The 24603-nt window shown below is 43.4% G+C and overlaps 1 protein-coding gene across 1 annotated transcript; it reads left to right on the top strand.

Moving 5' to 3' along the window:
- The first annotated feature begins 1473 nt into the window (after positions 1-1473).
- On the top strand, positions 1474-23963 carry LOC101078162 (mucin-5AC-like). The gene is made up of 47 exons (XM_029842081.1): positions 1474-1978; positions 2065-2179; positions 2467-2551; positions 2631-2737; positions 2823-3039; positions 3124-3249; positions 3326-3443; positions 3527-3665; positions 3743-3847; positions 3925-3994; positions 4088-4225; positions 4311-4472; positions 4558-4652; positions 5001-5127; positions 5229-5484; positions 6615-6664; positions 6740-6840; positions 6929-7077; positions 7281-7527; positions 7617-7793; positions 7865-8104; positions 8186-8342; positions 8455-8583; positions 8817-8967; positions 9627-9670; positions 9772-9966; positions 10034-10109; positions 10374-10404; positions 19037-19328; positions 19466-19686; positions 19903-20071; positions 20156-20400; positions 20495-20678; positions 20794-20998; positions 21093-21268; positions 21354-21423; positions 21582-21700; positions 21796-21827; positions 21899-22067; positions 22156-22257; positions 22346-22386; positions 22476-22598; positions 22757-22852; positions 22947-23075; positions 23207-23246; positions 23397-23520; positions 23605-23963. Exons 1-47 carry the CDS (start codon positions 1560-1562, stop codon positions 23774-23776), a joined length of 6735 nt encoding a protein of 2244 aa, XP_029697941.1. The 5' UTR covers positions 1474-1559; the 3' UTR covers positions 23777-23963.
- The last annotated feature ends 640 nt before the right edge of the window (positions 23964-24603 follow it).

Below are 24603 nucleotides of genomic sequence, written 5' to 3'. Positions count from 1 at the left end.
AGGACTGTTCAAGGTGTCTTCATATGTCAAACATATCAGAGAATGAAGCTCATGCATAACGGACCTTTACATGAGACTGAGCGCGCGCGCACACACACACACACACCTTAAATTCCTTCCTCTATCTGTTTAGTGGCATTATCTGCCACTCCCTTGATGCCCCATAAAAACCCATGCGCGTGTGTGTGTGTGTGTGTGTGTGTGTTTAAGGTTTGGATATTTAATATTGAGGCTGACAGATTCAAGTAATATAAGAAACCAAAAGTTAAAGAAAAAAAGAAACTACATTTCTGGTAATGACTAATTTAGGACCCCCGCCCGCCCACACACACACACACACACACACACACACCAACACACATCTAAAGAGGTGAACCACACACATCTGTTTCACATCAGTTGCTCACGATTAGAACATCTTTACTCAGGATATCTATGCCACACACACACACACACACACACACACACACACACACACACACACACACACACACACACACACTGTCAGTGCCTCCACTGACAGCTGCTGCGGTTGCTGTCCTCCATGTTGTTGTGAAGCATCTACAGGGGTTTCAGCCCAGAGTCATGAATAACTACATCCCATTCAGGTCACATATGGGCCACCTGGGCTTGCAGTGTGTTTGTGGCCTAAATTTGATGAGCTTTTCACTGCTGGACTAAACACCAAGTGAGATCCAAAGAGCTGTCTGAGGCTATCGGGGGTCTGACTCTCTGGGAGCAGATGGTTAAAAGAAGTCTCCACAACTTCACAGTCAGAGACACGGAAACGAGGAAATATTTAGACGCTTACCTACCCTGTAAATATGTGCTCAGATGATCTATTACCAGGAAAAAGACCTGATATTTGACCACGTTGTCTAGTCCCAAATTCACACCCTGCTGTTGCCATCCTCTGTGTAAACATGTCCCAAGTTGCTCATCGCGTGTCAACGGTGGTTTCGGTGTTTTCCACTGAATGTGCACATGGAAGCGTGGCGGAAACATACAAGATTAAGAATTAAAAATTGCTCTCTCACATCAGGGAACTGGGACATGGTAGACTGTCTCCAAACATTTCAAAAGGCGACTAATTCCTTCACAAATATCCATCAGTACATAACCTATTGATTCATGGACTTACTCAAGATTGCACTTCATCTCATTTGAACCGGCCATTAAAAGATGGAGACAACCCACAGCTTAAAATCACCAGCTGAGGAGCGTGCATAATGCTTGTTTAAATATGCGTATTCTGTAAACAGGACCTGGGCAACAGGGTTCCCTATTGGTTTCACTGTTGCAGGCTTAGCAGTTTGATTCAACTATACGTGGTAATGTTTGCTGAAGATTGATTGGCCGATACGAAATGACACACAACACGTAAGTGAGATAAACGGTGTTGTTCTAAGCAACTGGGTGTGAATACGATAGAAATAAAAACTCATGTGGCTGACACCCAAAAAATTCAAACCCCTCCTGAACTGTAAACAGTAATTATGATCCATGCCAGCACATATATATGAGACCAGTGTTCTTCAGACAGCATCAGCATACTCGTCATGGCAACAGCCAGGATGCTTGTTGAGTGGGCCTTACCGTGGCTCATCCTTTACATCGGACTCTCTGTGGGGACCACAGAGGACTACACTGGATATCATCACTATAGATTTGTATCAAAGACTGAAGTACAGGCTACCATTTCCTATGACCAACACACACCAGTGTTGCCTCACTCTGACCACCAGTTCTGCAGTACTTGGGGAAATTATCATTTGAAAACCTTTGACGGGGGGTTTTTGCACCTTCCCTCCAATTGCACCTTCACATTTGTTCGTCATTGTAAGGGAAGCTATGAGGATTTTAACATTGCCATCCAGCGGCAGGAGACACCCGGGCTCCCTGTTGTCAAGGCCTCTGTGAAACTGGAGGGGTTGAGCGTGGAGTTATCCCAAAACGCCATCAGCGTTGATAACAAGCGGTGAGTCTGAGTTTTGACCAGGGATGTTACCTGATAAAGTGGCTAAAAAGAAGGCAAACGTCTGACTGCTTCTTTACTTCCTCTAGGGTGACGCTGCCATTCAGCCAGGATGGTGTTTCTATTGAAAAAATCCTCTCGCATGTGCACGTCAAAGCAAAGCTGGGCTTGGTGGTCATATGGGACGAAAAGGACTCCCTCTGGGTATGTAGTCTCATCACATCATAGTTCCTATAATGTCGTCATTATGCTTTGAGTATAGAACAGAAGTGCTGCTTTTGATTCCTCTGTTTGATTTTAGTGATTGTTGGAGATATGTGGAAACATTTTAAAATCATCTTCTTAACCTGCTGATTTCAGTCCTGATCATAGAAAACAAAAGCATGATTGGGGGATAAACCTTGAGGATAATTTTCAAATTTCTGGATTCTGTTTACAGCAAGGTCTTAATGCAATTTCTTTTTTTTAAAAACTTTCAATTGATTTTAAAGGTCGAGCTGGATTCAAAATTCAGAAATCAAACTTGCGGCCTGTGTGGTGATTTCAACGGGATTAATGACGAGTTCCGCCACTCTGGTGAGTACAAAGAGAAGCCAAATCAACGGTGCACGACATTAAAATCTAAAATAATCCTCTCTTCTGCCCTCCATGACAGGAATGCTTATAAGTCCTGAGTTTTATGGAGAGACCCGGAAAGTCAGTGATGATGATCAAAAATGCACAGAAATCAGCTTCCCAACCACTGAAAATTGTGAAAATCAGGTGCGTAACCCCTTCCCCCTTGTTCACCTAGTTTTCACGTGCCACTGCTGCCACCTTGAACCTTATCTTAAATGGTGATCTGCAGGAAAGCCTCTGTAAGAACATACTGTTGGGAGCCGCCATCCTCGACTGTCAGAAACTGGTTGACCTCGATGCCTTCGTGGACATCTGTACTAAAGACATGTGCAGCAGCACCAACACCACAGACTTCCTGCCCGTGTGTTCCACCATATCGGAGTACTCCCATCAGTGCGCTCATGCGGGCGGGAATCCGGGGGCCTGGAGGACCCCCGAGTTCTGTGGTAAACAAAGCAGCCGCATCTTTTCACTGTGTTTATTTCGTAACCACTGCTTCTGACCGCTGGGTTGTGTTTGGTGCGGAACAGCAAAAAAGTGCCCCTTCAACATGCAGTACAGCGAGTGCGGCACCTCGTGTCCGGAGACCTGCAGCCACCCCCAGAGCAGCCAGACGTGCACTACCCACTGTGTGGACGGCTGCTTCTGTCCAGCTGGTAAATTCTGCCGCTTTCATCTCCTCCACCCTGCGTCATTCAAGTCTTGAGTTGAAGTACGACCACCTCCCTGCAGGGACGGTGTTCGATGACGTCGGGCGCAGCGGCTGTGTTCCCAGGAGCGAATGTCCGTGCTCACACAACGGAAGGCTGTACAGTCAGGGAGAATCGTTCTCAAGGACGTGTAAAAACTGGTATAGCCTTTGTTGTCAGTGCCGAGCTTGGCTGTGCATTTAAGATGCTTTGATGCGGTGAAGTGACTGGACTGTTTTGACAGCACCTGTGCCAAGGGGAAGTGGAGCTGCCTGGAGCTGAAGTGTCCGGGAATCTGCTCCATACTCGGAGGCTCCCACATCTCCACCTTCGATGACAAGACCTACACGTTCCACGGAGCCTGCACATATGTCCTGTCCAAAGTGAGGAGCTCTAACATCAGGTTATAAACCTTATGAAGAAATAACAACTGATCTCATCTTTATCTCCGTGGTTTTAGAAACTCGACACGCAGGTCAGCGTCCTGGGAACCCTGGTCAAATGTGAACAGGCTGAAGTCCCAACGTGCCTGACTGCCGTCGCTCTGCTGCTGTCTAAAGACAGGGTAAAGGGTCTACTTTGTGGTGGGGCTTGAATAAACTGCAACTCCTCATGTAATCACCAGATCATGCTCCTTTTTAGGTAATTGTGATCAAGTCCAACGGAGAGGTTTTATTCAACAAGCAGAGCTCTGCGCTGCCTCTAATCCTTGGTGGGTCACTTCCCTATGAAGTCATGAGAGGACTGAAATCTGGAGACTGGAGGCATCTTGTTTAGGTTTAAAGTGTTTCCTCTCTTCCTGCAGATGACGCCATGGTTTTCACGCCGTCCACATTCTTCATCGTGGTCCACACTAACTATGGGATAGATCTGGAGGTTCAGATCACACCTGTAATGCAGCTGTACATTAAAGCCTGCGACTCCAATAAAGGGACTCTCAGAGGTAGGATTTCCTTTTGTAATTGTTTGTGTTCCAATGGATAATGTGGTGAATATTGCAGCCACTGCGAATCTCCTTCTTCGTCCAGGGCTTTGCGGAGATTTCAACGATGTGGAATCCGACGACTTCAGAGCCACGAGCGGGCTGATCGAGGGGACCGCGTCCATCTTCGCCAGCACGTGGAAGATGGATTCAAGCTGTGTAGATGTGACTATCACAGAGGATCCCTGCACCATGAGCATGAACAAGGGTCAGTCACAGGCTCAAAGCCAAATATCATCCTTCTCTTTTCACACCCTAACTCAGAAGTTTGTCTTGTCTGCCTGTTTCTGCAGCGGAATACGCCACACACTGGTGCTCCTTGCTGTCAGACCCAAAGGGGCATTTTGCCAAGTGTCACCGTGATGTAAACCCAGAAGACTATAAAAAAGTAAGCAGTCCCCTTGTTTTATCTGCTCTTATGCAGCCATTTTACAAATACACGGCCCACCTGCAGACCTACTGATCCTCTCTTCAGATATTCAAGGGTCATGACCTTGGGATTACATTACCCCACAGGCCTCTGACTCAGCAGTGTCACTATCACTGTTGCCATCTTAAATACTTGTTAAAAAAAAGCCATTTAAGGTAGCAGGTTTGTTCATTTCCATTGCTCAGCCGTTGTTGTGAAGCAGTCCCGCAGTCCCAGGGAAACTCCAGTTAAACTTTTAACAATGCATTGTGTTTGAACTGGTCACTGACATTGCGACTGCCCCCCCCACCCCCCACCCCTCCACAGGCCTGTATTTATGATACCTGTGCCTGCAAAAACAGTGAAGAATGCATGTGTGCGGCCTTATCCTCCTATGTCCATGCGTGTGCTGCTGAAGGGATCCTGCTGCCAGGATGGAGAGAGCTTGCATGCAGTAAGAAGCCCAGACCATCAGATCAAACCTCTCTTGTGTCTTGTATCTCTACATGTATGTTCAAATTCTAACTTGTCTCCTTTTTTTTTCCTTTTCAAAAGAGAAATACACAAACAACTGCCCGTCCAATTTTGTCTATAGTTACAAAATGACCAACTGTGCACGCACATGCCAGTCCCTCAGTCAGACAGACCCAACATGTGCAGTCGCCTTCACACCCGTCGACGGCTGTGGATGCGCTCAAGGGACCTACCTCAGTGAGAAGGGAGAGTGTGTGCCAGCCTCGGAGTGTCCTTGTTACACCGGAGACGTTGTCGTTCTCCCAAGGCGATTCGCCCAAATCCATGGAAAAACCTGGTGAGGATTCCTTTGTTCTTTTTATTATTATTATTATTATTATTATTATTATTATTATTATTATTATTATCATTATTATTATTATTATTCATTGGGGAATGTGATGGCCATCTGGAAGGCTGAAGGCTCAAGAGGATCAATGTCAGGGTAACTTATTTGTGATATTATTTACAACATTAACAGGGAAGCCTTCATTTCAAGTTTTAACTTTTGTTAGCTGCACAAATGCTGTGTAGCTTTGATCACCACCAACTTTTCTTATTTCTCTCATCTATTGATGCCTTTTAATAAGCATTATCATTCTGGGATGGCTATTAGATTTACTTTTGTGGGTATTTGCTCAAGCTGATACTGTAGAGTTCTTCACAGGTTCTTTCCATTTGCAGTGTGTTGTCTTTATTTGTTCCTGAGAGTGAGAGTGAAGGCGTGGCAGGACCCAAAATGAAGGGTGTGACAGCTTGTTTGCATTGGCGTCCTTTCAGTGGACTTGAAAACAATAACATGTCTTAGTGAAGTCTACATTAGCTGTTGATCTCTACTTTTTGGCTGCCACCCACCATTCAAATGCTAACAGAGAGCTAATGCATCCGTCTTCTGAGGCTTCTTACTGTAATTCACTTCCATTCACTGCAGCATCTTTTTAGCAGCTGTGGTAAATTTCTTCTGGTGATAGATGAGATGTGCTGATGAAAAAGCAATCTTCGTAGACACCGACTTGGTTTTAAGAGATGTTTATTGGAGAGAAAAGTCAGGTATCAATCGGACGCTGCAGCTTGTCCGAGGGAGGTTTCGTGGTCCCGATGGTGAAGGTCTCCGAAGTGCTTTGTTCGGTAGAACCTTATATATGGTCAAGGAAACACATTCCTTTCTTGTGACCCCTGCACTCCTTCACAACACCAAATCACGAGCACAGGAAAAACATAGGTGACAGGACACAGATGGATCATGTTGATATGGTGCCAGGATGGCTGAAGAAGATAAGGTCTCTAAAGCTAAGATCCTCAGAGGTCAAAAGTCAGGATCTGCTAGGGATCAATACACATTCTTCAGACACTACACAGCTTTTACATGATGTCTGCACTACGCATATTTTGTTGGCATTGACGCTCTCACCATTTTGTGAATTTCAGCCTCTGTCACAGTGGGAAGCTCACATGCAATGGACCTCTCACAAATAACTGTGCGTATAACCAATCTGAGGCACAATTTGGATGATTTGAGCGTCACCCTGGTAACATGCTGTTCTTTTCACCAGCGTGCACCGATCCCATGGTTTTCTTGGACTGCTCAAAGGTCGACCCGGGAACCCCAGGAGCACAGTGTCAAAAGAGCTGCCAGATGCGGGACATTGACTGTGTATGATGGCTGACTGCTGGCAATGAGTTACTGGATACTCGGATACTGTTGCTTAAGGATGACATGTTTCTGTTGTGATGGTGTCCAGGTCACCCCCTGTGTCTCAGGCTGCGTGTGCCCCCCTGGTCTGCTGTCAGATGGCAGAGGAGGCTGCGTTGAGGAGGACCAGTGTCCCTGCACATACAATGGAGACATTTTCAGCTCTGGACAGAACATTACTGTGAAGTGTAACACCTGGTGAGCATTTTCCCTTGATTAGGTGATGCTGCTTCAATTCCATTTGTTTGCGTTGTAGTTGTGGTAGTTATGGTAACAGGCCGAGGGATGCTTCAAGTCAATGAGAGTTCTCATAAGGAACAAGTTGCACAGACTCGTATCATTTTGATATTAAGCATGCAACGTGATGCAACATGTCCTAAATCAATCCATTCAACCCGCAGCACCTGCAAGAACAGCAACTGGATATGCACCGAGGATGACTGCGGCGGCACCTGCACCCTTTATGGAGAAGGACATTACATCACTTTTGATGAGAAGAAATTCTTCTTCAATGGAGGCTGCAGCTATGTGTTTGTTCAGGATCACTGTGGGGACGATGTGAACGGCACCTTTAAGATTGTCACCGAGGCCATTACATGTGGAACAACCGAGACCGTTTGTTCCACAGCCATAAAGCTCTACTTGGGGGTACGTCTGGCACTTACACATGCCGACATTTAAAACTGACATGATTTAATAGTTCTAGATTACAAATGATCTGATTTTCTTTGTTTCAGGGCAAAGAAATTGAGCTTGTAGATGAAAATATTAGAGTCATAACAGGCATAGGAGAAGAAATACCATATAAAGTCCATACTGTGGGTCTTTATCTCGTTATTGAGGCTAGCAATGGTCTTGTCCTCATGTGGAATAAGAAGACAACAGTCATGATCAAACTCAGCTCCAAATTCAAGGTTTGGCAGATACATGGAAGAATATTATGAATGACTTCAGTATTTACAAAATGGATTTCATACTTTCCCAGGGAAAACTCTGCGGTCTTTGTGGGAATTTTGACGGGAACATCAAGAATGATTTCACCACCAGCAATGAGGAAACTGTGGTGGAAGCCACTGATTTTGTAAACAGCTGGAAACTGTCACCCACCTGCCCCGATGCAAAACCACCAAAAGATTCCTGCGGCCTTTACTCGCACAGACATGCATGGGCATTAAAACAATGCAGCATCCTCAAGAGTAAAGTCTTTGCCAGTTGCCACTCAAAGGTAGGGAAACTAACCTTAACCATGGTAGGTCATTGTGATCAGAAAACTAAAAAAATAAGACAATGAAACATGTTTGAAAAGGTGGAGCTGAGAAGCTTTTACGATGCCTGTGTGAGGGATGCATGTGCCTGCAATGCCGGTGGAGACTGTGAGTGTTTCTGCTCGACCGTAGCAGCTTATGCAGAGGCCTGTAACGAGGCTGGAGCCTGCATAAGATGGAGGACCCCAAACATCTGCCGTGAGTGTTTCTAACCCCCCTCGTGCTTATTATCTTTCAGTTTTATGACACATATGTGAGTTAAATGAAAACTCAACCCATTCTGGCATCATGTCTCCTCTTCTTTTTTTAGCCCTCTTCTGTGATTATTATAACTCTGATGGAGAGTGCGATTGGCATTATGAGCCCTGTGGAAAACCATGCATGAAAACCTGCAGGAATCCTTCAGGAGAGTGCTACAACAAAATTCCTGCTTTAGAAGGTGAAAAAAAGCCCACATGGACTTATTTGACCTTTAATGCTTAAACAGATGTCTATGTGCCAATAACACTTAATGTTTTACTGCTTTAGGAGAACTTTAGGGTGAGAATCAAGACTATAAATTATATGATCATCTGGGAAAATTTTAAAAAAATGTGCACAATTATATCCAGGATTTTTATGGGGTTTATGCCTCATATCCAAATCTCTGCCCTTTCCCATTTTCGTTTCAAGGTTGCTATCCAAGATGTCCAGCGGAACGGCCATTTTTGGAGGAAGCTACCATGAAGTGTGTGTCAGGGGACCAATGTGGTTGCTATGACACAAATGGAAAGTATTATAAAGACGGCGCCAATGTACCTACAGCGGAAAACTGTTACACCTGGTAGGACACACCGAATTTTACTGATGAAGCAAACATTGTTTCCAGGAACAGCATATTCTGGTTGAAACAACATGCCAACCAGGTGTGAGGTCAAGTTTGGCTGATCTACTAACGAGCATATTCCAAATGAAGAGTGAGATTTAATTCACAGTATTTGTTTTCCAACAACAATTTCCAATCTTAAGCATTCTTTGTTTTCCTCATTGTTTATCACAATTAATGGTAATTCAACTAGTCGTGCATGTCCACGTACAACAAAGCTGTTAAAGCTGCATCGATTTTCTGTACCTTAAACAAGAATAAGGCCTGCTGAGAATAAGATCTTATTCTCACTAAATACTTGCTAATGTGGCAATAGAGAGAACCAGGATATCAGAGCAATGCTGTTCATGTAAACAAGGTCATTCTGAGCTTTTACTGTCATCACTGTCAAGTGTCTTTTCTCTTAGCTGTCACAGAAGTGTTGACATATATAATAAAGTCCTGAAAGTCCAGATTAAACACTATAGAAATCATGCCATTCTACTATATAAACAAAACTGAGTATCTTTAAATTGTAATTGATGCTTGAAGGGAATTTATTTTAGTAGTTGATATGTGTAGGAAGTGTTTTTAACCTGAACAAATGTTTATTTATTGCTCTTTTCTTTCCATTTTAGTACTTGTTCTTCAACAAAGATTGAGTGTAAATACACCGTCGAAGGTGATATTTCTTTTCTTCTTGTCATCGCATCATATCCAGTGGACTGGAAAAATAGTGATGTTCTGCAAAGTCAGGCGATATTCATGTGAAATCTTTTGCAGCCTGCACTTGCTACTATAATGGAACCATATATAAGTATGGAGATATCATCTATGACACACACGATGGAGATGGAACATGCATAACTGCTGTGTGTGAGGAAAATGGGGAAATTGTACGACGGATTCAAGATTGCTCCACAACTACCCAAACACCCTTTACTTTTACAACCGGTAAGATTGACAACAACACCACTGGCCTATAAATCATAACACAGACAGATGTTTAACGGGAGTTTAATTATTTTTTCCGACAATTACAGAGAAAACAACACCAGCAACAACACCAACTACAATCACAGAAAGTTCCACAACTACAGCTACAGAAGGCTCCACAACAAGTAAATCTACACAAGGACCCACACCACCTACAGTTACAGAAATATCAAAAACCACAGTCTCTGAAAAATCCACAACTCCAACTACAGAAGGACCCACAACAAGTAAATCTACAGAAGGGCCCACACCAACTACAGTTACAGAAATAACAAAAACCACAGTCTCTGAAAAACCCACAACTCCAACTACAGAAAGACCCACAACAAGTAAATCTACAGAAGGGCCCACGCCAACCACACCTACGGAAAAACCCACACCAACTACAGTTACAGAAATAACAAAAACCACACCGACACGGTATCCCTGCAACGTTGTTTGTGAGTGGTCAGCCTGGATGAATAATGACTACCCAGATGTAAATGATGGTGGAGATTTTGAGCTGATTGAAAACATTCCCGGTCTAGATCTCTGTAGACAGCCACTGGAAATTGAATGCAGAGCAAAATCATTCCCAGATCAACCTTTGGATTATTTGGGGCAGAACGTAACATGTGATCCTAAAGTTGGACTTAAATGTTACAACAAAGATCAAAGTCGGCCTCGCATCTGCCTTGACTATGAGATACGAGTCAAATGTTGCATTTGTGAGCCTAGAACAACCACAGAAACAATCACCTCAACCACAGTCACAGAGCCAACAACACCAACTAGAATCACAGAAAGGTCCACAACTCCAACTACAGAAGGACCCACAACAAGTAAATCTACAGAAGGGCCCACACCAACTACAGTTACAGAAATAACAAAAACCACAGTCTCTGAAAAACCCACAACTCCAACTACAGAAAGACCCACAACAAGTAAATCTACAGAAGGGCCCACGCCAACCACACCTACGGAAAAACCCACACCAACTACAGTTACAGAAATAACAAAAACCACACCGACACGGTATCCCTGCAACGTTGTTTGTGAGTGGTCAGCCTGGATGAATAATGACTACCCAGATGTAAATGATGGTGGAGATTTTGAGCTGATTGAAAACATTCCCGGTCTAGATCTCTGTAGACAGCCACTGGAAATTGAATGCAGAGCAAAATCATTCCCAGATCAACCTTTGGATTATTTGGGGCAGAACGTAACATGTGATCCTAAAGTTGGACTTAAATGTTACAACAAAGATCAAAGTCGGCCTCGCATCTGCCTTGACTATGAGATACGAGTCAAATGTTGCATTTGTGAGCCTAGAACAACCACAGAAACAATCACCTCAACCACAGTCACAGAGCCAACAACACCAACTAGAATCACAGAAAGGTCCACAACTACAGCTACAAAAGGCTCCACAACAAGTAAATCTACACAAGGACCCACACCAACTACAGTTACAGAAATAACAAAAACCACAGTCTCTGAAAAACCCACAACTCCAACTACAGAAAGACCCACAACAAGTAAATCTACAGAAGGGCCCACGCCAACCACACCTACGGAAAAAACCCACACCAACTACAGTTACAGAAATAACAAAAACCACAGTCTCTGAAAAACCCACAACTCCAACTACAGAAGGACCCACAACAAGTAAATCTACACAAGGCTCCACAGCAAGTAAATCTACAGAAGGGCCCACAACAAGTAAATCTACAGAAGGACCCACAACAAGTAAATCTACAGAAGGGCCCACGCCAACCACACCTACGGAAAAACCCACACCAACTACAGTTACAGAAATAACAAAAACCACAGTCTCTGAAAAACCCACAACTCCAACTACAGAAAGACCCACAACAAGTAAATCTACAGAAGGGCCCACGCCAACCACACCTACGGAAAAACCCACACCAACTACAGTTACAGAAATATCAAAAACCACAGTCTCTGAAAAACCCACAACTCCAACTACAGAAGGACCCACAACAAGTAAATCTACAGAAGGGCCCACACCAACTACAGTTACAGAAATAACAAAAACCACAGTCTCTGAAAAACCCACAACTCCAACTACAGAAAGACCCACAACAAGTAAATCTACAGAAGGGCCCACGCCAACCACACCTACGGAAAAACCCACACCAACTACAGTTACAGAAATAACAAAAACCACACCGACACGGTATCCCTGCAACGTTGTTTGTGAGTGGTCAGCCTGGATGAATAATGACTACCCAGATGTAAATGATGGTGGAGATTTTGAGCTGATTGAAAACATTCCCGGTCTAGATCTCTGTAGACAGCCACTGGAAATTGAATGCAGAGCAAAATCATTCCCAGATCAACCTTTGGATTATTTGGGGCAGAACGTAACATGTGATCCTAAAGTTGGACTTAAATGTTACAACAAAGATCAAAGTCGGCCTCGCATCTGCCTTGACTATGAGATACGAGTCAAATGTTGCATTTGTGAGCCTAGAACAACCACAGAAACAATCACCTCAACCACAGTCACAGAGCCAACAACACCAACTAGAATCACAGAAAGGTCCACAACTCCAACTACAGAAGGACCCACAACAAGTAAATCTACAGAAGGGCCCACACCAACTACAGTTACAGAAATAACAAAAACCACAGTCTCTGAAAAACCCACAACTCCAACTACAGAAAGACCCACAACAAGTAAATCTACAGAAGGGCCCACGCCAACCACACCTACGGAAAAACCCACACCAACTACAGTTACAGAAATAACAAAAACCACAGTCTCTGAAAAACCCACAACTCCAACTACAGAAGGACCCACAACAAGTAAATCTACAGAAGGCTCCACAGCAAGTAAATCTACAGAAGGGCCCACAACAAGTAAATCTACAGAAGGACCCACAACAAGTAAATCTACAGAAGGTCCCACGCCAACCACACCTACGGAAAAACCCACACCAACTACAGTTACAGAAATAACAAAAACCACAGTCTCTGAAAAACCCACAACTCCAACTACAGAAGGACCCACAACAAGTAAATCTACAGAACGGCCCACGCCAACCACACCTACGGAAAAACCCACACCAACCACAGTTACAGAAATAACACAAACCACAGTCTCTGAAAAACCCACAACTCCAACTACAGAAGGACCCATATCAACCACAGCTACAGAAGGCTCCACAACAAGTAAATCTACACAAGGACCCACACCAACTACAGTTACAGAAATAACAAAAACCACAGTCTCTGAAAAACCCACAACTCCAACTACAGAAGGACCCACAACAAGTAAATCTACAGAAGGGCCCACGCCAACCACACCTACAGAAAAACCCACACCAACTACAGTTACAGAAATAACAAAAACCACACCGACACGTTATCCCTGCAACGTTGTTTGTGAGTGGTCAGCCTGGACGAATAATGACTACCCAGATCTAAATGATGGTGGAGATTTTGAGCTGATTGAAAACATTCCCGGTCTAGATCTCTGTAGACAGCCACTGGAAATTGAATGCAGAGCAGAATCAGTCCCAGATCAACCTTTGGATTATTTGGGGCAGAAAGTAACATGTGATCCTAAAGTTGGACTTAAATGTTACAACAAAGATCAAAGTCGGCCTCCCATCTGCCTTGACTATGAGATACGAGTCAAATGTTGCATTTGTGAGCCTAGAACAACCACGGAAACACTCACCTCAACCACAGTCACAGAGGCAACAACACCAACTACAATCACAGAAAGGCCCAAAACTACAGCGACAGAAGGCTCCACAACAAGTAAATCTACAGAAGGCTCCACAGCAAGTAAATCTACAGAAGGGCCCACAACAAGTAAATCTACAGAAGGACCCACAACAAGTAAATCTACAGAAGGGCCCACGCCAACCACACCTACGGAAAAACCCACACCAACTACAGTTACAGAAATAACAAAAACCACAGTCTCTGAAAAACCCACAACTCCAACTACAGAAGGACCCACAACAAGTAAATCTACAGAACGGCCCACGCCAACCACACCTACGGAAAAACCCACACCAACCACAGTTACAGAAATAACACAAACCACAGTCTCTGAAAAACCCACAACTCCAACTACAGAAGGACCCATATCAACTACAGCTACAGAAGGCTCCACAACAAGTAAATCTACACAAGGACCCACACCAACTACAGTTACAGAAATAACAAAAACCACAATCTCTGAAAAACCCACAACTCCAACTACAGAAGGACCCACAACAAGTAAATCTACAGAACGGCCCACGCCAACCACACCTACGGAAAAACCCACACCAACTACAGTTACAGAAATAACAAAAACCACAGTCTCTGAAAAACCCACAACTCCAACTACAGAAGGACCCATATCAACTACAGCTACAGAAGGCTCCACAACAAGTAAATCTACACAAGGACCCACACCAACTACAGTTACAGAAATAACAAAAACCACAGTCTCTGAAAAACCCACAACTCCAACTACAGAAGGACCCACAACAAGTAAATCTACAGAAGGGCCCACGCCAACCACACCTACGGAAAAACCCACACCAACTACAGTTACAGAAATAACAAAAACCACAGTCTCTGAAAAACCCACAACCCCAACTACAGCATTAACAGAGGAAACAACGACTTCAAAAGAGACCTTAACTACCACAATTACGACAATAACTAAACAGACTACAACCGCGCTTGAACTTAGAACAGGTGCGAAGTATACAACAACAAAACCATCTGGTGGGGTGATTGCTGACACAACAGAAAAAACATCATCGACTAAACTTACAGCAACTACAGAAGGACCCACAACAAGTAAATCTACAGAACGGCCCACGCCAACCACACCTACGGAAAAACCCACACCAACTACAGTTACAGAAATAACAAAAACCACAGTCTCTGAAAAACCCACAACTCCAACTACAGAAGGACCCATATCAACTACAGCTACAGAAGGCTCCACAACAAGTAAATCTACACAAGGACCCACACCAACTACAGTTACAGAAATAACAAAAACCACAGTCTCTGAAAGACCCACAACTCCAACTACAGTAGGACCCACAACAAGTAAATCTACAGAACGGCCCACGCCAACCACACCTACGGAAAAACCCACACCAACTACAGTTACAGAAATAACAAAAACCACAGTCTCTGAAAAACCCACAACTCCAACTACAGAAGGACCCACAACAAGTAAATCTACAGAAGGGCCCACGCCAACCACACCTACGGAAAAACCCACACCAACTACAGTTACAGAAATAACAAAAACCACAGTCTCTGAAAAACCCACAACTCCAACTACAGAAGGACCCACAACAAGTAAATCTACAGAACGGCCCACGCCAACCACACCTACGGAAAAACCCACACCAACTACAGTTACAGAAATAACAAAAACCACAATCTCTGAAAAACCCACAACTCCAACTACAAAAGGACCTACAACAAGTAAATCTACAGAACGGCCCACGCCAACCACACCTACGGAAAAACCCACACCAACTACAGTTACAGAAATAACAAAAACCACAGTCTCTGAAAAACCCACAACTCCAACTACAGAAGGACCCACAACAAGTAAATCTACAGAAGGGCCCACGCCAACCACACCAACTACAGTTACAGAAATAACAAAAACCAAAGTCTCTGAAAGACCCACAACTCCAACTACAGTAGGACCCACAACAAGTAAATCTACAGAACGGCCCACGCCAACCACACCTACAGAAAAATCCACACCAACTACAGTTACAGAAATAACAAAAACCACAGTCTCTGAAAAACCCACAACTCCAACTACAGAAGGACCCATATCAACTACAGCTACAGAAGGCTCCACAACAAGTAAATCTACACAAGGACCCACACCAACTACAGTTACAGAAATAACAAAAACCACAGTCTCTGAAAAAACCCACAACTCCAACTACAGAAGGACCCACAACAAGTAAATCTACAGAAAGGCCGACGCCAACCACACCTACGGAAAAACCCACACCAACTACAGTTACAGAAATAACAAAAACCACAGTCTCTGAAAAACCCACAACTCCAACTACAGAAGGACCCACAACAAGTAAATTTACAGAAGGGCCCACGCCAACCACACCTACGGAAAAACCCACACCAACTACAGTTACAGAAATAACAAAAACCACAGTCTCTGAAAAACCCACAACTCCAACTACAGAAGGACCCACAACAAGTAAATCTACAGAAGGGCCCACGCCAACCACACCAACTACAGTTACAGAAATAACAAAAACCAAAGTCTCTGAAAGACCCACAACTCCAACTACAGTAGGACCCACAACAAGTAAATCTACAGAACGGCCCACGCCAACCACACCTACAGAAAAATCCACACCAACTACAGTTACAGAAATAACAAAAACCACAGTCTCTGAAAAACCCACAACTCCAACTACAGAAGGACCCACAACAAGTAAATCTACAGAAGGGCCCACGCCAACCACACCAACTACAGTTACAGAAATAACAAAAACCACAGTCTCTGAAAGACCCACAACTCCAACTACAGTAGGACCCACAACAAGTAAATCTACAGAACGGCCCACGCCAACCACACCTACGGAAAAACCCACACCAACTACAGTTACAGAAATAACAAAAACCACAATCTCTGAAAAACCCACAACTCCAACTACAGAAGGACCCACAACAAGTAAATCTACAGAAGGGCCCACGCCAACCACACCTACGGAAAAACCCACACCAACTACAGTTACAGAAATAACAAAAACCACAGTCTCTGAAAAACCCACAACTCCAACTACAGAAGGACCCACAACAAGTAAATCTACAGAAGGGCCCACGCCAACCCACACCAACTACAGTTACAGAAATAACAAAAACCAAAGTCTCTGAAAGACCCACAACTCCAACTACAGTAGGACCCACAACAAGTAAATCTACAGAACGGCCCACGCCAACCACACCTACAGAAAAATCCACACCAACTACAGTTACAGAAATAACAAAAACCACAGTCTCTGAAAAACCCACAACTCCAACTACAGAAGGACCCACAACAAGTAAATTTACAGAAGGGCCCACGCCAACCACACCTACGGAAAAACCCACACCAACTACAGTTACAGAAATAACAGTCTCTGAAAAACCCACAACTCCAACTACAGAAAGACCCACAACAAGTAAATCTACAGAAGGGCCCACGCCAACCACACCTACGGAAAAACCCACACCAACTACAGTTACAGAAATAACACAAACCACAGTCTCTGAAAAACCCACAACTCCAACTACAGAAGGACCCACAACAAGTAAATCTACAGAAGGGCCCACGCCAACCACACCTACGGAAAAACCCACACCAACTACAGTTACAGAAATAACAAAAACCACAGTCTCTGAAAAACCCACAACTCCAACTACAGAAGGACCCACAACAAGTAAATCTACAGAAGGGCCCACGCCAACCACACCAACTACAGTTACAGAAATAACAAAAACCAAAGTCTCTGAAAGACCCACAACTCCAACTACAGTAGGACCCACAACAAGTAAATCTACAGAACGGCCCACGCCAACCACACCTACAGAAAAATCCACACCAACTACAGTTACAGAAATAACAAAAACCACAGTCTCTGAAAAACCCACAACTCCAACTACAGAAGGACCCACAACAAGTAAATCTACAGAAGGGCCCACGCCAACCACACCAACTACAGTTACAGAAATAACAAAAACCACAGTCTCTGAAAGACCCACAACTCCAACTACAGTAGGACCCACAACAAGTAAATCTACAGAACGGCCCACGCCAACCACACCTACGGAAAAACCCACACCAACTACAGTTACAGAAATAACAAAAACCACAATCTCTGAAAAACCCACAACTCCAACTACAGAAGGACCCACAACAAGTAAATCTACAGAAGGGCCCACGCCAACCACACCTACAGAAAAATCCACACCAACTACAGTTACAGAAATAACAAAAACCACAGTCTCTGAAAAACCCACAACTCCAACTACAGAAGGACCCATATCAACTACAGCTACAGAAGGCTCCACAACAAGTAAATCTACACAAGGACCCACACCAACTACAGTTACAGAAATAACAAAAACCACAGTCTCTGAAAAACCCACAACTCCAACTACAGAAGGACCCACAACAAGTAAATCTACAGAAAGGCCGACGCCAACCACACCTACAGAAAAACCCACACCAACTACAGTTACAGAAATAACAAAAACCACAGTCTCTGAAAAACCCACAACTCCAACTACAGAAGGACCCACAACAAGTAAATCTACAGAAGGGCCCACGCCAACCACACCTACGGAAAAACCCACACCAACTACAGTTACAGAAATAACACAAACCACAGTTTCTGAAAAACCCACAACTCCAACTACAGAAGGACCCACAACAAGTAAATCTACAGAAGGGCCCACGCCAACCACACCTACGGAAAAACCCACACCAACTACAGTTACAGAAATAACAAAAACCACAGTCTCTGAAAAACCCACAACTCCAACTACAGAAGGACCCACAACAAGTAAATTTACAGAAGGGCCCACGCCAACCACACCTACGGAAAAACCCACACCAACTACAGTTACAGAAATAACAAAAACCACAGTCTCTGAAAAACCCACAACTCCAACTACAGAAAGACCCACAACAAGTAAATCTACAGAAGGGCCCACGCCAACCACACCTACGGAAAAACCCACACCAACTACAGTTACAGAAATAACAAAAACCACAGTCTCTGAAAAACCCACAACTCCAACTACAGAAGGACCCATATCAACTACAGCTACAGAAGGCTCCACAACAAGTAAATCTACACAAGGACCCACACCAACTACAGTTACAGAAATAACAAAAACCACAGTCTCTGAAAAACCCACAACTCCAACTACAGAAGGACCCACAACAAGTAAATCTACAGAACGGCCCACGCCAACCACACCTACGGAAAAACCCACACCAACTACAGTTACAGAAATAACAAAAACCCACAAACCCACAACTCCAACTACAGAAGGACGCACAACAAGTAAATCTACAGAACGGCCCACGCCAACCACACCTACAGAAAAACCCACACCAACCACAGTTACAGAAAAGACCATAAAAACAACCAGAATTACCGAGAAACCCACAACTACCTCAGGGGCTGTAACTACAGTTCCCACCACAACCAAAAACCCCACCACCACATCAAAAGGCACGACCACTCCTGAAGTAACTACTCCATTTTCAAGATCTTCTACTCCTGGAAGTACAACTTGTTTCTGCAAATACCAGGACCAAACATTCTCCCCAGGTAAGCTGTTCATCACTGATTATTAGGAGTTTATTAGGGTTTCCTTTCATCATTTAATGAGCAAATGTTGCATTCCGACTTAACCAAGAATTTTATATTACTCATTTTTCTATATATCTTTATTTTTTTTAATTCAGGGTCTTTTATGTACAACAAGACTGATGGAGCAGGCTGGTGTTTCACTGCATATTGCAACTTGACCTGCAATGTTGAGAAGCTTGCAAGACCATGTGAATCTACAACCCCACCTCCTTCTACTACTGTCATCATCACTACAACAGGAAGTACTGCAGCAACAACCAGTGCACACACCACCCCCAAAGGTCGAGATTGTACATTTCTCACCCCACCTCGAAAGGTATTGGAATTTATCTTTACAACAAGTTGAGTCAGTAAAGATTGTCTGTATACTTGAAAATTGTGTGAGGTAAAAAAAGATATCCCCGCATTTTAGATTCTTGCCAAGATGTCACCATAACGTACACACTGTACCATTAATGGGAAAAAATATATATATATATGTCACTATTTTTTTATCACTTTTTAAGTGAACATATGATTTTGTTCTTTCCAGCATGGTGAAACATGGTATTCCGATAACTGCACCAAAAACATTTGTGAAGATGGAAAAGTAACTACAGAGTCAATGTGTAAACCGGTTACGGTCCCAGTGTGTGAAAATGATGAACCACCAGTTAAGGTTTACGAAGAAAATGGGTGTTGTTTCCATTATGAATGCAGATGTAAGTTCAATATTGAAGCCTTGATTTTTAATTTCAGATTTCAGGACAGCAGCTGTGAGTGAGACCTTGCTGTCATGTTTGCAGGTGTTTGCAGTGGCTGGGGAGATCCTCATTATCTGACATTTGATGGGAAGTATTACAGCTTCCAGAAAAACTGTACATACGTCCTGGTCAAAGAGATTGTTTCTCGATACAATTTTTCAATTCTCATCGACAATGAGAACTGTGATGCTTCTGGAACCGTGACCTGCCCAAAGGCTTTGATCATCAATTACAAAAACTTCAAAATTGTTCTTGCAGCCGAGAGAAGCCCATCATTTAAAAATATGGTAGTTGTTGGATCACGGTTGAAAGTTTGCCTTGAATTCTGATTATAATATAAAGGAATGGTGAAAATTTACGCTCAGTGTTGTGTCTCTTTAGGTTATTGTCAATAACAAACAAGTGTTCCCGACATACTCTAATGATGACTTCAGCATAACAAGTACAGGAATTGAGTTGCATTTGAAAATCCCAGCAATCAACGCCACTGTGACATTTAAGGGGCTTATGTTCAGCGTGGAGTTGCCATTTACTCTTTTCCACAATAACACAGAGGGACAGTGCGGTAAGCTGCATTCCTTTATCACTATTACAGCCTTTAAAAAGCAATATATTAAATGTAAATACCAATGCTTTTGCAAACCTGGCCCTTTTTTTTTATAAACCTTTCCTTTCCAAAGGTTTCTGTGACAACAACAAGCAGAACGACTGTCGATTACCAAATGGCCAGATTCATCCCTCGTGTTCTGAGATGGCAAACAAATGGAAAGTAGAGGACAAGAATAAGCCATACTGTGAGAAGCCCCCTCCTCCAACTCCATCTCCAGGTCCAACATCCACCCCAAAACCGTGCAAACCTGTTATTTGTGATATTTTGCTGAGCGAGTAAGTCTCTCTAAAGACCGATGCAACAGGCCACATGTTCCACATGACACATGGCACGCTGGACTAACAACCCTGCTTTCTCTCGTACATCCAGCGTGTTCAAAAAATGCCACGATGTCATTTCCCACAAACCGTACTATGAGGCTTGTAAGTTTGATGTCTGCCGCACAAATGCCTCCATTGGTTGCAGCAGTTTGGAGGCCTATGCCGTCAAGTGTGCCGAAGCGTCCGTTTGCCTCCCGTGGAGGAACGCTACCAACGGATTGTGCGGTACGAGATTTTGACTCTTTTTTTTTTTAGGCGCTTCAGTCACACCCACCTTCATTTTTGCTCACTCTTCTTTGCTGTGTTCTAGAATATAAATGTCCCCAAAACAAGGTCTACAAGGCTTGTGGGCCGTCTGTGGAGCAGACCTGCAATGGAGGGTAACCGCTCATTGCTGTTATCAATCAAATCAATGCACCTATAAAATAAGTCAATTCATAAGTGTGTGTTGACCCGGCAATGTGTGAAGGGATAGAATTACTTTGCTTTAGACAAATAAAACTAACTTTTATGTTGTTGCCATAATTGTTTCATTCAGGTACAACAAGAAGTTTGCAGAATGCCAAGGAGACGACTGCGATAAGGTTGGAGAGGGATGTTACTGTCCAGAGAATACGACCTTGTTCACTTCAAACTCAGATCTCTGCGTCTCCATCTGTAAGAAAATCTTTGTTTTGGTGTTAGAGAGCCCGGTATTTTGTCACATATTCTGCCATTAACATGATGTTTGCTTGTTTTTTTTAATATTAAAGGTTGTACTGGTCCTGATGGGAAACCTAAAGAGGTGACGTCTCAATTACTGAATATGTCCAGTTTCAGTGCTGCTGTATCTCTACATCATGATCTCTTGAACAGGTTGGTGACACTTGGCAGAGCGGCTGCAAGAAATGTGTTTGTGATAAAGACACTATGGGTGTTGAGTGTGAGCCCATCATATGTCCCATTCCCACGCCGGTTGTTTGTAATGAGGAAGGTGAAGTGTTGGTGAACCAAACACTCGACTGCTGCAACAAACAAATATGTGGTGAGGGTCTGAGCGTCGGTCCGAAATGCCTTTTCACGAAACGGTTGTTGTGCCTAACCATCGTTTCTCATTCCTCCATTCCCTCCAGTATGTGATAAGTCCCAATGCCAGCTGCCACCGGAGTGCAGCTTGGGCTTCACGTTGAAGAGGAAAAGCTCAAATGACAGCTGCTGTCCATCTTATCACTGCGGTAAATTCTGGCAAACTCGTTTTTTAAGACAATCCAAAACAAATTGTTCTTACTAAACTACTAAAGAGGATTGTTTTCTGTCACACAGAACCCAAAGGTGTCTGCGTCTTCAATAACAACGAGTATAAGGTCGGGATAACTGTTCAGATAGAATTGAATTTGTTCAATATATGACTGTCTGTCAGATTGTCCTTAATTGCACTGTTGTCCTCCTGCAGCCTGGCGTGGAGTTCCCCAAAAACCCGTGTGAGCAATGTCGGTGCACTGATTCGCAGAACCCCAGCACAAAGACGAATACGATCGAATGTTCCCCAGTGCCGTGTAATAAAAGCTGTCCAATGGTACTTTTACATTGCATTTTGACTTTAAGCTTTTCATTCAACAAATGATTGTTTTTTTAAGTCATGGAAATGTCACGGATTCACCGACATGAACGGCCACGCTCCGTTCTAGAGGGAGGAGGAACGTTGCAGAATCTAATTGGCTGTTCTTTTTCCAGGGTTACACGTATAAACCCCAACCTGGAAAATGTTGTGGAAAGTGTGTACAGACGAGCTGCGTTTTTGTGTATCAGAACAACACAATCAATATCAACGTAAGCAGATGTTAGCAGGCCACCTCATATGGTCTTAACGTTCTGCCACTTTTCAGTTATGTTCTCCAACCGATCTCTTCTGCATTTCTAACAGATTTCAGACACTTGGTCGCCACCAAATGACAAGTGCACCATTTATGAGTGTAAGAAATTCAACAATGTGTTGATGACATCAACGAAGGAGACAATGTGCCCTGAATATGTTCCAGACAACTGCGTTCCCGTAAGTGTCAACTTGTCCTGAATGGAGTGCCCATACTGTTTTTATTACTTCAGTATTTTACAAACTAGGTTTCTTACAATCAGATTTGATGGCTTAACTTTTTGGTTTAATCCATGTTTTTTGAATTATAGGGAACTGAACAAACCACCAAGAATGGCTGCTGCAAAACTTGTAAGTGTGAAATACTAAAACCAGCTGGTTTTGGGGATTTTTTCCAATTTCAGACATCATTCAAACTCAAAAGTTACCAAGGACCTTTCTTTCCATAACTCTCCATTCGTGTCAGTTGTGATAAACACGCACTGTTGTGGCCGTTAACAGGCATTCCCAAAGCTGACTGTGAGATAATCAGGAACACCACCCATCTGGAAAAAGACAATTGCAAGTCAGTTGTGCAAGTGGAGCTGACGTCGTGCTCGGGATCCTGCGGAGCATCATCATCAATGTAACTATCCAACCCTGCTACTCATCCAGGCTGAAACAGCCTGAAGTTGATGCTTGTTGGCTGAACCCGATCCTGTGTTTGCAGGTACTCTGCCGAGAGCAACAGTTTGCTACATTCATGTACCTGCTGTCAAGAACTGTCCACCAGTAAGAAGGAGGTGGAGATGTTGTGCAAGGACGGCAGCAAGAAAACAAGCTTCTACATTGCAGTTGAAAAGTGTGGATGCAAAGTTAAAGAATGTCCTAAACAAGATTAGACCAAAGTCACAAAAGTTAGTTTCATTGTTGGGAATTTCTGACTACTTAATCTGAGTTGTATACGCTCTGGTGCTTCTCTTGCCTTGTATGGGATGGCTGGGATGGCTTCAGATACAAATTTGATTGCTGCTCTTGTAGCTCTGTCTATTATAGTTTCTGTCATTAAAGCTATATGATTCATCACAAGCTCCTGTTCTTTTAATCCTTCTTTACAACTGTTAGTTATTATTGTTATTACAACTATTATTGTGCTAATTCTAAAAGCTCCAAAAATCAAACGGACGTTTTTCTTGAGCTTTGCAACTTTTCATGCACGCTCAAAATTGCTCAAGTTGGATATATCAGCAGCCTTTGGCACTGATGGAACGAAGATGTTGACACATTCAGACATGTGTTAACTATAACACGGTATTCTCACCAGTTTCCTTCCAAAACTTGGAAGTAAATGTGAAGTAAAAATCCGGGTAACCACAGAGAAGCAATCTTTTGTGAATTACATGATGCCCTGGTGCACATACATGTATAATACATTACTAACTGTGTCTATTAATCCCACACGTTGGTTTAGATCAGAGGATTTGCTGTTCGGCAAGTGATGAAGCAGTTATCATGCTGTTTGTACTGAAACACCTCAGTTTCTGATGCCCTGTCAGCATCATTTTAGGGTTACTTTGTGTTGACCCTGGAAAATGATGGAGGCCCGATGACACCATCCATAGGATACGTGTTCAGCCTCAGAGATCATGTTATTGAAATGTAGGACAGCATTGACCACCATCGCTGGTTGTCAGCAATGTCCACAAGTTGAGGCAGCGCCACTTCAATT

The sequence above is a fragment of the Takifugu rubripes genome, chromosome 9 (assembly GCF_901000725.2).
Source record: "Takifugu rubripes chromosome 9, fTakRub1.2, whole genome shotgun sequence".
Taxonomy (NCBI): domain Eukaryota; kingdom Metazoa; phylum Chordata; class Actinopteri; order Tetraodontiformes; family Tetraodontidae; genus Takifugu; species Takifugu rubripes.
Note: the sequence above shows the minus strand (reverse complement) of the source record. Positions and strands in the feature narration are given on the sequence as shown.